Source organism: Bacillus rossius, chromosome 2 (assembly GCF_032445375.1).
Source record: "Bacillus rossius redtenbacheri isolate Brsri chromosome 2, Brsri_v3, whole genome shotgun sequence".
Classification (NCBI taxonomy): domain Eukaryota; kingdom Metazoa; phylum Arthropoda; class Insecta; order Phasmatodea; family Bacillidae; genus Bacillus; species Bacillus rossius.
The window spans coordinates 27,449,585-27,465,527 of record NC_086331.1 but is presented as its reverse complement, the minus strand read 5'-3'; the positions used below and the strand labels follow the sequence as shown (position 1 = coordinate 27,465,527).

The 15,943-nt window shown below is 34.8% G+C and overlaps 1 protein-coding gene across 4 annotated transcripts in view; it reads left to right on the top strand.

Moving 5' to 3' along the window:
- The window catches only part of LOC134529191 (rab11 family-interacting protein 2), a 96,386-nt gene that overhangs the window by 49,143 nt on the left and 31,300 nt on the right, over positions 1-15,943 (top strand). For 3 of the 4 annotated variants that reach the window (XR_010074493.1, XR_010074494.1, XM_063363032.1), the window contains exons 8-11: positions 10,280-10,496; positions 10,687-10,935; positions 12,288-12,412; positions 13,551-13,738. Coding sequence is in view for 2 of the 4 variants with exons in the window: in XM_063363032.1 (XP_063219102.1) it covers positions 10,280-10,496; positions 10,687-10,935; positions 12,288-12,412; positions 13,551-13,738 (779 nt within the window). In the remaining 2 variants the exon portion in view is untranslated. The remainder of the gene's footprint in view (positions 1-10,279; positions 10,497-10,686; positions 10,936-12,287; positions 12,413-13,550; positions 13,739-15,943) is intronic. The other variant, XM_063363033.1, reaches the window with a different exon arrangement.

Genomic DNA, 15,943 nt, shown 5'->3' with positions numbered 1-15,943 from the left:
GGACCTAACCCTGTTAGATTTCTTTCTGTGGGGTTACGTAAATGGCTTATCTACGCTACGCCAGTAGAAACGGTAGAAGAGCTTACACAGCGAATCATTGAAGCGTTCAAAATCATAAGGTCGACTCCACACATGCTCCAGCGTATCCGCGAAAACATGATTCGCCGTTGCCACCTCTGTGTCGCTCAAGGTGGGCGTGTTTTTGAGCCGTTGCTTTAGGCTGTCACGTTGTTAAAACGTATGCAACAATTACAATGTTGTGAAACAAAGCCGAAGCTGTGATTGATTTCAGAGTGAAATTAAAATCTGTGCCATGATTAAAAAGGTTATTTCTCTACTCGAACGCCCGCACATCCACAACATAACACTCTACAACGGGTTGCCTACGCTGACTCTTTCTGGGGCTACAGGGGCTTAACTACGTGTTTCCGGCAACATGTTTATTGGCAAAAATGGTTGCAAATAATAAGAGCTTTCTACCTTCAAGCATTGTAACATGAATTTTGATACACTCTGCATATACTAATTTTATACAAGTTGACAATGCCGATAATTATAATTCATCTCTATTCTGGCACAATATACTATTGCGATGCTACTGGAGACAAGACTGGCTCTGAGAACCACTCTGCGGGATCCCTGGGGACTCCCTCCTTGCTCTACTGGTATAGATGCAGCGGAGGTACAACTACTATCCATTAGAGTGGTTGCTACCTCCCCCTTCCCCTTTCCCAGTGCTTTCCCACTGAGTTTGGTAAACTCTCTGTGGCACATTCCCAGGGCCCTGTACGCATGAACTGTCGTAACTAGGCTGCCATTGTTCTCGCAGCTTCGAAGGGCTACAAGACCTTTCTAGGGCAGGACCGAGAGGTGTATAAACTGGGAGGCCAGTCTGCAGGAACAGTGAAGTGAAGCTTGGTGAGTGATAGCGTGTAATGAATGACAGGCTTCATGTGTGAAGATCGGAGCATCAGGTACTGAAGCATCCTGGAAGGTGTTGTTTGTGCGGTGGATGAGTGAGTACTGCAAAGCAGTGTGATGAGTCCTAGGTGTGCGGTAAAAGACATACAGTAGAGAGAGCCGCTGTCAAGCCGAGCTCCAGTGGGAAAAGTAAATAGTGAAATTTCAAAAGTGTTATTAATATGTGGACAGACCTTATATAATTTAATTAACTATGTAAATATTAGCTAGTAAATAAAACCTATTAATTAATTGGGCTATTCTTTCGGATCTGTTTTCCCCACTTGTAACAATGTATAGTAAATGTGAGCAGAGATTCAAAAAATATGAGTAGAGACGATTGAATAACTTGAGCTTGGCTTGGCTCGAAATTCGAGTTTATTCTACGAGACCAGACAAGACTCAACAGTTGTTTTATTAAAACTTGTTACATATTTAGCATGTGCAATAAGCATATAATCAGGCACCACTTTTTTTAAAACAGTTTACAGAAAAATTTTGTATTTACATTCGTACTATTTAGATATTCCTGAAATTTATGTAGTTTTCTTAAAGTACCTATTCTTTATTTTTACTATTCACGTCACACAACACCAGTAATGATGGCATTTTGGAATGACAGGCCAACAATATGCCATGGATTTGTACACAATAAACAAACTTTAAAAAGAAAATATTTTTTTTTCCTATCATGTACTTTTTTTACTGCATAAGTGTATTTATGCCTAGCAAGAACGTAACAAACCAGAAAGACTTATATTTGTACCTTATTTATTTGAAATTGGGAATGGCTTTATTTTTGTTTACAAAAGAGGTAATAATTCATTTGTATCAGGTTTATTTATTTTTTTCAATGTGCTGTGACATTTTAAAATGCCTAAGTATTGTCTTTTTCGAAGTAGGGAAAGTAGCTGTTAACGAGAGGATGGTAAAAGAAAATTTTAAAATAAAACTGGAGTTAACCTTTTTCTTTAATATGTTATACACGTTTTGTTTCAGTAATTTCATGTTTTATGCACACCTTTATTGAATGGTGCTAAAAAATAAGTTTATGTTGTTTAAATAGTGAAAATATTACAATACCGTAGAACCTCGATGATACGTTCCCGTTTCCTACATTTTCCCGTGTCATACGCTGATTAATTTTGGTCCCGCCGAAAGTACTTTATTTACAATGGTTTACTTTCCCGGAAAATACACTAATAAAATCATTAATTTCCCCTTTCATACGTTTTTACGAAGCGGAAAAGTCCCAAAATTCACAAATGTTTGTTATATTCCTCCTTACAAACTACGTTTTAATGCTTTTATTTTGAAAAACATCTATTGTTTACCTTTGTAAACGTAAAAAAAATAACTTTATCGCCCCATAGATATGGATAGTATCAGGAAGACTGTGCACTTCGCTAGTAGCATCTATGGCCAGCACCGAAGCGAGACTAGTGGCGCAAACTAGCAATGGTTATGAAAACACTGCACGCTCTTTACCAAGGCACGGATCTCATATTTTGTGCATTCATCAATCTTTGAACTGAATACATATTACCCGTTTATTATTGTTTTCTTACGATCTGATTGTTTGGTATTCTACGTGTTTAAGGTTAAAATTTTATTGAAAATTGTTCTGTTGCATAAAGTTGTTTGTAAAAACGCTTTAACGGCAATGGAGTCTAGTAGCAGGAAACGTAAACCGCTTACAATCGAGCAAAAGATGGACATCTTAAAAGAGTTAGATGCCCATGTCGGTACTCGTGTGTTGTTGGCAAATAAACTTGGGATGCTGGTATCGACTATTAACACGATCGCGAAAATGCGAGCGTCTATTGAAAATGTTGCGCAAAGAACTGGGCCAATGGCAAAAAAAAAATAGTATGGCCATCAAAACATCGCCATTTGAAGAACTCCACGATTTGGTGAAAGAATGGTTTATCAACATATGCGCGGCAGGTCTTCCCGCGGATGGTAAACTACTATGAGAAAGAGCATTGCATGTAGCTTCCCGCCTAGGTAGCCAGAATTTCACTGCTTCAAACGGCTGGATCGATCGTTTTAGAAAACGACACAACATTGTTTACAACACTGTATGCGGGGAGGATAGAAGTGTTGATCCTGACACTGTGGAACACTGGAAAGAGAAGCTACCATCTCTTGTGAGTGAGTAAGAACCCTGCTATATCTTCAATGTTAATGAAACTGGGTGTTTTTTTTAATGTTTTGCCAAATAAAACCTTGAGTTTCCTTGGTGAAAGTTGTCATGGTGGGAAGCTTAGTAAGCAGCGGCTGACTGTTTTGCTGTTCACCAACTGTGATGGTAGTGAGAAGTTACCACCTGTTGTTGTTGGTAAAAGTTTGAAACCAAGGTGTTTGAAAGGTGTGAAAACTTTGCCAACAAAATATCATGCTAACAAGAAAACATGTATGACTAGGGAGTTGTTTTCATTGCAGTTGCATGCTTTATATGCGAAAATGGGGGTACAAAATCGCAAGATTATTCTTTTCATCGACGACTGTGTAGCTCACTTGAGACTACTTTGAGAAACGTTACAGTTTGTTTGTTCCCAGAAAATTGTACAAGCGAACTGCACCCGCTAGACCTGGGAATTATTCAAAGTTTCAAACCCAAGTACAGGAGAAGGCTTGTTCAAAAGTCCATCACCATGATTGAGTGTTCTAAAGATCCAAGTTCACTGTCAATCAGTGTGTTAACTGCACTACATTTTATTGCATTGGCTTGGTCTCAAGTTGACCCCAGTACCATCAGAAATTGTTTTAAGAAAGCAGGGTTTCTGGTTCAGGAGGACATCACAGTTGAGGATCCTGATGTCAGTGATGTTAGTTCAGGTTAGTGGGAAATGTTGGGCAGTAATGTCACATTTGACGAGTTTTTTTGTATTGATGATGGAGTTGTTACATCTGAATTACAAACACTCGACATAATTGAGGACAACATTCATCAGAAGACAGATGATGCTGATCAACAGCATGAAGATGGCGAAGAAGATGGGGATGATGATGATGGTGAAGAACCCAGACCTGCAGCTTCGTACACACAAGCAGTAGAAGCACTGGACACTTGTCTTGATACTTTAACAGTGTCAGTGGGAGTGAGCCTGTGTTCCCTCACTTGTATAAATTGGAACAACATGTTGAAGAACTTGCATGTTGCAACAGGAAACAAACAAAAATTTCTGATTTTTTTTCCCAAGAAATGGCCTAATTTTGTTTTTTTATTTCTAATTTAGGCTTGGTGACTTTTTCCCCCCCTCCAAGAAAGGACTTCATAAGATTTTGTAGGCCACTGTTTCTCATGTCAGCTTTACTTAATTATGCACTGTATTTTACATTTCTGGTGGTTTTATTGTATGTATATATAATGATGAATTCATATCTTTCATTAATATAATGCAATTATTTACACATATGTAATTATGTTTAATCTGACATTGTGCTGGAATGCTAGATTGGAAAAAAAATTTATTATTGCTATTTCCCTTTTCATACACTTTCCCGCATCATACACCATTTTTGTGCCCTCCGTTGAAAAGTGTATGACAGGGGTTCTACTGTAGTTAAAATATCATATGGTCTGTGAACTTAAAATTTTTAATATCATGTTCCTAAATAAGACAGAAAAAATATTGCTAATAAAATTAAGTTAATTTATCCCACTTAGTACTAATCAAGAGCTACTTCAAATGTTTACCAAATTATAGTCTGTTCCTGCATGCATTTTTATACCCCTTTTATTAATCATGATATATTATAGCACTCTTAATTTTACTACATCTCCAAAAAAAATTCTGCAACCACTCAAGCTCAACTCTGTTTTCAAAGACTCAATTTGACTCAAAGGTTTATTCCATTTATAAATTGAGGTAGAAAATATATTATTTTATGATGCCCAATGTGGTTGCCCAACTGGGAAATCCCAGAAACCTTGAATAAATCACAAATTTTTGTGGTGCAGGAAATCTGGGAGAAAGCCATGGGAAATATCTGTTTGTCTAGCGATTTGGAAAAAAAATCTTTGTGGAAAAACAAACAAGCCCTGCCTATAAACTGCATCATTTAAACCATTTTTGAGCACTATCATTTACTACCCTGTCCTTTACATCAGATGTGACAGATAACACAGCCTCTTTATTTCTGTGTCTTTTTTCTTTCCTTTCTGTGCAATTGCAACACAATATTAAAAATACAGCATGCAAGGACATGTGATTTAACAGTTAAAAACATTAGAAAAGCCTATTAATGGAAAACCCTTAAATAGCCATACATGGAAGATACTACACAGTTAATTAATGCCAGGATTATTTTTCTCCACTTTTTTTTTGTTATTGTTCAATTCAGTCGTGACTAGCTAGACTGAGTAACAAACACAATTGTCATATCAGCAGTAGGCATGCAGTCTAGAGCCACACACCACTATTAGCAGATGCCTACCCAAAAATGTTGCTCAAAGCAGAAGCATGATTTTTGATTTTTTTCAATATTAGAGATCAGTGAACAGGATGCTTAGTGGAAGATGATTTATGAACTAATTTAAAAAAAGCTGTATTCAAGATGGTATATACCACTGACCACATGGCTAGAAGGGCACTGACCTCTGTATCACTGGCACCAGCTTTAGTGAGGAAGAGTGTCACCTGTGGACCTGAATCTGTGAAATGTATAATTCAAATTATATGCTTTGCTGTAAACCTGGAATTATGTTTGTCTTTCATTAGAATAATTATTTTAATAGATTTTTTCATGTAAATGTTTTAAATTATTTTCAGGAGAAATTTTTTAATATAGTTTGATTACCAATTACAATATTGCAAAATTATTGTAAACATAAACATAGCTACACTGCCACCAAGTTTCCCAGTCCTATCATTGTTATAGATGTTATCTAACCTTCAAGTAAAGCAGTGCTTTTTGGTATAGTAGGAATCGTCCAAATTTCTGAAACTAAAATGGAGTGCAGCATGAGAGGAGACACAAATGCCTCCAGTTCATATTTCTGAGTAGAGGATTAGATCCTGGTTCGTTTTTCTAATGCCGGGATTTTAGGATTGTCAACAGATAATTCCGGGATAGACCCGGGATTATATACAGGTAATGAAAAGTCAGAGCATTATACAAAAATCAGCTTTTTATTTATCTTTTTATTGACAAAATAATTAAATGTTTATAAAATAATCAAAGTACAAATTTAAACTTCAACAAAATTCAACTTAATCACTTAAAATAAACAACTTCTATCTATAAAATAACAATTTAAACTTCCTAAACAAAAATCAACTCAATTACACTTAAATTCCTGAAATAAACTTTATTCTACTACAGAGATAAAATTAATTTTAATCATTGAACTAAAATGATCAGATTATATAAGTCTTGTAAGAAACATTAAGTTAAACAAAATTCCACTTCAAAAATTTCTCTTAAAGTAAATCAACTACTTCTATTTATAATACTTAAAATTAACACGTTAAACTTTCAGAAAATTCACTTTAATTAGACTTAAGTAAGAGTTCCTGTTACAAACATGTTATTCTACAGAAATTAATGTTCACCTTATTAAATTAAAATCACCAGATATGGTTTAATATGACCATATACTTTGCATCTTATTTGTATTGCGAAAATAAAATCTAACAAATAATAACGCATACAATGTTTCGTCTCCAAGCTTGCTTCTTAGTTTGTTGCATATATATGCAGAGGCTGTTATAAAGCCCGTTCAGGCTTGATGGAAGTTGGAGGAATCATATGTAAATATTTATAAATTTATCACGTGGAACTTGCTTCAAAAAGATTTATTTCTTGTTTAATAATTTCACTAAAATCAGTTGTTTTTTTTGCTATCTTAAATCATTTTTTGTAGATGTAGGTAATGTAAGTTCAATTTGCATATCTTCCTCTTCATTATAATTTTTTATGTTCATCTTATCCATTAACAAAATGATCTGTTTTTTATTAGCATCTTGTTTGGACTTGAAACAAATCATTATCCCAATTATTACTCTCATTGTGAGGATTTTGTAAATAACTTAATACGCCACTTAACTCATTCGTCGACGATTTTTTATGCTGTCTAATAAGTGTGTCTTCTATCTAGAAGCCAAAATTGAATTATTGTCATTCAATTATTGAAAAAGAAACTTGAAAGTCGCATCAGCCGTGCACAAATTAGCGTCAGAATGACAAAGTGCTTCTACAGATAATTTAACTGGAGCCAAGACATTAATTATCTCATTGATGAGTTCAGAATCTGATTCCTCGAATTGTCACGATTATTCAAGTCTATAAGTGCATTTTGAATGCTATTTTTTATAAGGGCAAATGCTCAAGCATTGCAAAGAGGCTATTCCACCTCATTTTGCAATCAATCAGTAAAATAAGCTCACTTCCATGTTCCTTTTTTACATATTTTTTAAGTATATCATTCAAGGATGACCTTTTAAATATAAGAGCTACTTTACAAACTTTTTTATTACATCTTTAATATTCCAGTCATTCGTCAAATCCTGAAAATTACCTGTTCCAATAACTAATCCTAATTACAGATCTGAATCAGCATTGGTAGGTACATTTGCAGCAGTCAGGTATTTTTTATTCAACAAATTGCAAACGACTAAATGAATGATGTGCGCAAAACAAATTTGGTGCTCAACATTGACAAGTTTTCCAACCTTCAGCATTACATTTGGATCATCAATTAATATTGCCACAATACCGATATCTAGTGAGATGTCGAATTCAGAAAGGCGCTCTTTTAAGATTGGAACACAAGTCTTGGCAGTCAATGATTCGTCAATGTGAATGATTCATAAATTTCAATATTTTTTATCTGAATGAATATTAATATTCATATATCTTTTATTAGAATCGGATGTCCAATCATCAAAACTGAAACTGGGTCATTTTCCTTTATTTTTTAATACAGAATATTCAGTTTTTATTTGTTTCCATATTTTGTGACCGCAATTGACAACAGAATTGTGGATTGTTGAAGCAGATTTAGGTAAATCTGAGTAACCTTTTTAAATAACAATGCTCTTAAATCTTTCAAAGTTACAAATGGAATCCATCTAGAACTGTCATTCGGGCTAAAACATCGAGAGTATCAGTTTTTACAAAATAGTCCGCAAATAATTTTTACAAAATAGTCCGCGAATAAACTACTTTTTCGTTTTGAAGGGCGGTTCTTTGCCACTTTGGCCATTTGACGAAGACACTTGTAGAATATACTTTCATGGAATGTTTTGAAAATATATCCTTTGGTGGATCCTCCTAAGGTTTTCAGTATAGCTGGACAATGCTTACTTACATTGTGCTGTATTACCTCATTGTCAACTAAGAAGTGACTCTACACTGATGAAACATCTCCATATTTTTTATGTTTGACATAAAAACTCTCTCTGGATAGTGACTTTTTTACTTCGTCATGGACCTAAAATTAAAAAAAATATATTAAAGTCTACGACATTAACATAACATCTCTGAACTGCAGAAATTAATATCTGTTTATAACCTACATTCACAAGTTGTGAATCACAGCATAACCATCTGATCATCGGTGAAAACGCAAATTAACTATTCAAATCAGCTGGCAAAACAAGATGTCTGACAAAATGATACGTGAAATGAGTGCATTTCATTTTATACAATATTTTTATAACAAGGTTTAAAATTTTTGTTATCCCGAAAATCTTTGGATTTGTCAGATTTAATCCCAAAGTTTTCGGGACTGGAATATGACCAGGATCCCGGTATCGAATCTTATATTTTTTGTGAGCTATTAAGCTCAGAGCGTTCACATGAAACACTTTCAAGTCATATGCATGAGGGAAGGGGGGGGGGGGGGTGGTTTAGTCTCTGTTCCTGCGGATGGCTGGTTGGAGGGGCTATTGTCCTCCAGCGTTTGGGAGAAGGAATGTGGGGAGGAGTGGGTTGTCACTAACAGTAACATAGAACAGTTTTTGGAACACAGTGATCTTTGGATTCAGGGTTATCAACTCAGTCTCTGACCATAGCATGCTAACAATAGAGAAAGAGAATCACATTACAGTGTAAACTCTATATAACGACACTTAATGGACTGATCATTTTTCGGCGTTATAGAGAGTGGTCGTTAAATGGAGAGAAATAAAAGATATCATTTTACTATTCTATAATATTATGTATTTACTATTATAGTACAAATTTTACACATGAACATTAATATTCATACAAATAACAATACTTATTGCATAAAGTCTGTTATCTTTGTCTGATGTTTTTTGCTGCTACAATATTTTAATAGTGTTTTCGTATGTATTTTACTGATATCTTGAGATACTGTTGGATCACCTTGATTATATAAAAAGTATTTTTCTAATATTTTCGCTCCATCAAGTGCTTAATAAAACTTTTTCGTCAATACACAAAGATTTTTGTTTACTCGCCATGTTAACAGTTCGAAAGTCTGTAAGCAACTGCGAAAATGATAACGTGTAAAACTTGACAAAAGTCTAGTGACCGAGGTAAACATGTGCAAGTTCATCATACAAAAACAAAAGACAAATTTTTTTAGAATCTCCGGTACTTCAGTCGAAGTAAATACGTGCTAGATAATACAACAACAAAACAGCAAACAAAATAATGTACACAGCTGCAGTTCTTATGAACTTCGGCAACTTAGAAGTACTGCTTAATGGTTTAAAATGCTGTATTTTTCGTTAAATAGAGTGAGCGTGACACTATATAGTGTATTATTGTATAGAAAATAAGGTAAACCAACCATCAGGCAATGTCGACGTTTTAAGGAGTTTGTCGTTAAATCGAGTGACGTTATAAAGAGTTTAACACTGTATTTGTAATCACCATGTGGTGTAGTTGAAGAATGGTGCCAAGTTTCCCTAAAACTAAACACCCTATGGGTGTAACTCATTATCATATAAAAATATGTAGACAAAATACGTAAAAATTTACTAACCATATTAAGAACTATTCTTATAAAGTTATTGTCTAATTCCATAATAAATTAATGAACTATAGTACTTACTTATACTAAAACAACAACCAGCTTTGGCTTTCATTCTGTTACAGTTATTTTAGTTTTTATAGCTTGACATCTGTATCTTAATTTTCCGTGTTGTCACTTTTAGTTAACTGAGCTATATTGAACATAGAATTATTTATAAGTAAAATTCTTTACCTCCAAAAAATTACCAAACATTCGCCCATTTGTCTCAGTAATTTAAAATATCGTGATAATGTTTTAAGTGTGAGTGATAAACTACGACCTAGTTTGCAGTAGTTTTGATGTTTCTCGTTGGTATATTTCCAGTTTGATGAATTGTCTCACAAGAGTTCTGGGAGCTCATTGAACATGAATTCTTCATCAACTGTGCGTGTTGGAGACTCTCTGGAAAATTTAGCTGGTGGTGAATTTTTGAGAAGAACTTCCAGCATTAATTCAACAGATGGTGGGCCACCTCGCCCTGCTGCAACAGGCAAGAAGGCTGATGAGTGGGAACAGAAGCTGTATGGTAGATATGGAAAAGGTTTGTGTTTTTTCTATGAATGTATTACATTCAGTATTATTACTTGTTTTTAGCTTCAAATTTGGATGTCAGTTACATCATACTTTTATCAAGTTCACCCTTATTTCAATTTGAAAATTTTATATCCACTTATTTGAATTATAAGCTTTTGGTAACTGTGTATCATTAAAGTCCTTTTTGTTGAATTTAGATACACTTTTTAAAGCTCGAACTTGGGATGGTTCCAAGATAGCCTCAAACAGTCCCACAAAGGAAAATGACCACAAAGAAAGCACTGGGAGTCAAAAGTCTGTGACTTCGAGCCCAGTTTTAAATCATTCTCAAGAATGTGTGAAGTCATCACATGAAGGATGGGATCTCCATGGTATTAAAGAGGAAGAAGAAAAGGAAAATTTGATTTTGAAATCACAAAAAGTAAAGCATTTGGAAAAAAACAGAGGTGAGGAATCCCAGTTGATTGTTTTTTGAAACTATTTTAAAGTCACTTTGTAAACTCTTCCCTTAGGAACTCTCAAAGTGAATACTGCTGTATCACTTTAACAGTTATGTGGCAATTATGTAAGTTTCTATATGCAGCGAAACCCTTCATTTACACTTTTCAGGGGGGACAAAGAAAAAATGGTTGGTTGCGGGAAATTGTAAATTGTGGTAAAATTCATATAATACATGTGTACCTCATTTCCTGTATGTATTCCTTTTTCAACAAATACTTTAACTTTTAATTAAAGAAAAATTTAATATACCATCAATACTCACGCCATGCCCAAAATACATCAGATAAAAAACAACAAAAAGTTTAGATTTATTATAAAATAAATTTATTCTTACTTGTAATACAAGGTTGAACAAAAACATACAAAAAAATAGAGTTATTTAAAGACTTACTGAAAAAGAATTTACTTATCAAACAAATATTGAAATTTTGCTTTTCATCTCGGTTTTAATTAACCTCATATAACTAATAAATATTATTAAACAAAAACATTTTGTATCAACTTAAAATGACAAAAAAATCAGTGACCCAAAGGCGAGACGGAACTAATGTAGTGAACAGGTAACTTCGTAGTACACACTAACCATGAATGAGTGCGGGCTATCAAATGTAGTTTACTCTGCACGTGACAGAGCGTCCGCATATTGCAATCGTCGAGCTATCAATATCAGTACTCAACAACGTGCGCTACTTTCTATATAGGCATCAACCTTACTAAACCAGTGCTTGCTACATTTTCATACATGCTTCACAGCGGCGACAGAATAGTTAATTGAAAACATGTCTGAAAGAGAATTTACACATTGGACAACTTTTTGTTCTAGTGAATCAAATAAGTAAACAGTAATTTTGTATTGTTAAAAAAATAAGTTTTATTTAGGAAAGAAAGTTTTTGGGCAATTTCAACATGAGAAATAATATCGTACATTGACCGAAACATTTGATAGTATTTGATGGGAAATCGTTATTGTGCGAGAACATCTTAAACATGTTTTGCGTTAAAAAAACCTGTGTTTTTACGTTTGTAAACTATACGTGAAAATAGCGAAAAGGAAGTAATTTCTGCAATGTAATTTGAGGGAAAGTATTTTATTACATTCAATGAAACATGTTGATTGCGGGAAAGCGTAAATACCAAGAACGCAAATATGGGGTTTCACTGTTGTTAAATGGTGATTAACTTGAGCTTCCAGCCATCACAGCCAGACCTGCCATGAAGTAAAACTGTTTAATGAATTTTTAATTGTTGGAAACATTTTTTAATTGTTAGTTTTAGAAAACAGTTGTTTTGGTTGCAGATATCAAGGCCTCAGAAGTTTTTTCCAATGAAGTCAGAACTAATGGGACACACAATTTGGATTCAACATCCAGTTGTCGGGTTTCTCCTGAAAACCTTCAGAAGTTCAATGGGCATTCCAAAGAGGTAGGGTGCATATTTGTGTACAAACATATTATATTTGAAGTGTCTACATGAATTATTATATTAAACCATATACAGGTCCAAATTTTTTTAAATTTCATTGTATGTTAACATGTTTTTGCAGAGTACAAACATATATTTGCAGTGTATAGTGCTGTGGAAAAACATTTTCATCAAATCACAAAATAACTAGATTCAATAAACATCTTGGTTTGATTTCCAGCGAGGTCAAACCTACATTTTTTGCAAGTGGTAAATGTGGGAATGCTGCAGTGAGCTGGTAGATGTTCTCTGGTTCATTCCTCTCAGCAATGCATTTTGTCACTGCTCCCTCTCGTAGTTTCACCTCTCATCCTTCTACAATGGATTCAGTGTTTACACAAACTCTTAAACTTTGAAACTCTGCACTTGGCACATTTTTGCCCTATGCCTGATAAAAAAAACTTAGTCAATGACAGAAGCAAGATCAGAATTGTGAAGACGAGAAGATGGCCTTGGGTGAAAACCCATCCTGGCATTTATCGGGAGTGATTTGGGAACCCATGAGAAACAAAATCAGAATTGCCAGACTATATTCAAGTCCAGGTACTTACTAATGTCAATTGATTCATAGAATTTTTAAGAAAAAACATATTTTGAAGTTAGTTAAGCTGACTTATATAAAAAATTATGTTAAACATAGTCTTAAATTAAAAAAAAAAGAGCTTGTCCCTGGGATTTTAGAATTAACAGTTGTGCACATCTGTAGAAAACAATCTAACGGTAAATTTATTAAAACTTTTGTTGTGTATGACAAATTCTTGTAGGCAATGATGTTAACTCACTACAGACTTGCTAGGCCAAAACTTTAACTTTGTCAAATCTTATGGGACACCACTTTTTATGCTTTTGCAGGGCTTTTACACCTTTTGTTTGAGATCTAGGAACCCTCAAAACCCCACTGTGGGTTATACTTGCAAGCTGCTTTGTACTTAAGACTTTCTAGAGAGGCTTTTGTCATAGGCAGACATGACATTGGCCTAACTGTCCCTGATTTTTACTACAAAATTTAATATGGTGGTTACTGTGAGTGATAGCATATGAAAAACATTATTTCAACTTCTATATGCTGATATATTTATATGTCTTTGTGTTTTTCTAGGACTTGATTGAGTTGGTGTGTGGTCTGCAGAGCACTGTGGAGCACCAGAACAGAAAACTTGCCCACATCGAGAACTATATGAAAGACCTCGAGGATTACTTGGATAATTTGCTGCTCAGAGTCATGGAAACAACACCTCGCATCCTGCAGAATCCTTATGTCACGTATAAAATGGAAAAAAAGTATGGGTAAGTGTGTACCATAAATGTTAAGTCTTCTATAAGTATATGTATATAAGTATGTTGAGTTGAGTCTCCATTGTTTAGCCTGCTTTCAGCTTTTTGACTTTTGATAAGCCAAAAGTAGAATAGCAGCAAAGAAGAGAAGAACAACCAATGAGTAAATAACAGCCAGGAAATGAAGATCCAAGAAAAGCTGAAGAAGAGCACAGAAGTGATGCAGATGAGTCAAAAAGTGATGAATATTGAACAAGAAGAAATGAAGATAAACCAAAGAGAGAGGGGAAAATACCACGAAGAGCTGAAGAAAAGCAGAGAAATGATGAACATGAGTCAAGAAGAGACGAAGAAAGACCAAGAAGAGACAACGAGAACACAAGGAGTCATGAAGATGGTACAAGAAGAAACTAAGTGCAGTCCAGATGAGATTCAGAAGAACCAAGAGGGAATGAGGAACCAAGAAGAGACGAAAATGAGCCGGGAAGAAATACTGTGTGAACAAGTAGCTGTGGGAAAAGGAATAGAAAGGAAAAGGTTAGAAACAAGCAAACTGTTGGAGGGTATTGAGCAATACACTCAAGAGTATCAGGCCCGTCCAAGGCAACGGTCGGCCCGGCTCGGGCAGCTGGCTGAACGACATGGGGCATCTGCGACGCAAAAGTGTCGAAGTGTTACCAGGTAATGAGAGAGGCTACATCTACTGCGAGAGAGGGATATCTGATGAGGCAGTACAGCCCGGGATGGAGGAAATTCAGGGGACCTAAACTTCAAGTAGCATGGGGACACCCAGAAGGAGATGCGGTACCTGTTCGGGACGAACAGGTTTAAGGAGGGGCAATGTTACAAACGCGAGAAATCAGACCACAATGCCAGGTTCGGCAATAAAAAAATAATTGTCTATCCCTATACAAAAACAGTTCTTCCCTCGATGATTATTTTTTAAAAATCGTAACATTATGGATGTAAAAAAATTTAAATTTGACCTGGCTCAGACCTGCAAGCATGAAATTATCTCTTTATAAAATCTCAATTTATTTTTGTGAGTTGCCGACGACACAGCTACACACGGCAACAATTGAGCGACAACTAGTTTGCACCACGCAGATGCCTTTCCTTACAAAGGTGAAAACAAAGGGGAGACAACCCTGTGTTTCAACTGACCAATCACATAATAGAGCCATACATATGACCATATAGGAAATAATACTGGAAAAACATTGTTCTCTGAAAAACTGAAAAGACACATCACACCACTGCATGGTTCGTCCTGATTGGTTGGCGAAACAGCGTCCAGCGAAAGTTCCAGCCCATTGTTGCGCAGTCGTGCGCCTGCGTTCTGGGTTTTCCCAACAACGCACTAACTTAAGGCGTGAAAAATAACTTGATGGCCACAGTGTGTCACACCCGTTTCTTGCCTGTGTCTTCCTTTCTTTTTTAAACCTTCTAGAATGTTACAGCCTCACTAACTAGAATATGCTTCAAAATTTTAAAGATGTAATTAATACACATGTTAATTTTAATTTATGAAGCAAAATTAATAATATTATAATAAAAGTAAATTAATCTTTATGTAAAACTTAACCAAAAATAATAATAAATATTTAAGCACAAACTAAATACTTCAAATGCCTATGCATAATAGGAGAAACATGAGTATAAATAATTATGAAACCTTACGAAATCATCAGCAACATTAACATCTTCTCAGTTACATTGTTATTAGTGCAGGGGGCAGGAATTATGCTATGTTACAACCTAAGTTTCTCATATACCAACATTCACTGATGAGGTTAAGTCAATTGTGCAATGTAAATATCCTTATTTTATGGTTTAATGGGCCTTCATAATCAACAACATGAACATGCAACAAGTATTCAAAGTTTTTTTATATATATATTTTTTACTTTTGTCGTGCCAAACAGTAACAAAAAACTTCTGTGGATGATTCAAAAAAAAATTTTGTAATGTTAAACTTGAAAGCAAAATATTATTTGTATTCATTTCGTTAAACCTAATATTGTGTTCACACACACCGGAAATGGAAAAATTAATAAATAAAATAAACATCAACAACCATGGACTACTACACCACAAAACACGGACACACTATTGGGATGGCCATTAAAAGAAGTAAACATCATAGTTTCAACATAGTCACAATCAATCTAACATCATGTAAAACATGTTTTACTTGCTGTATGTATCTATAATGAA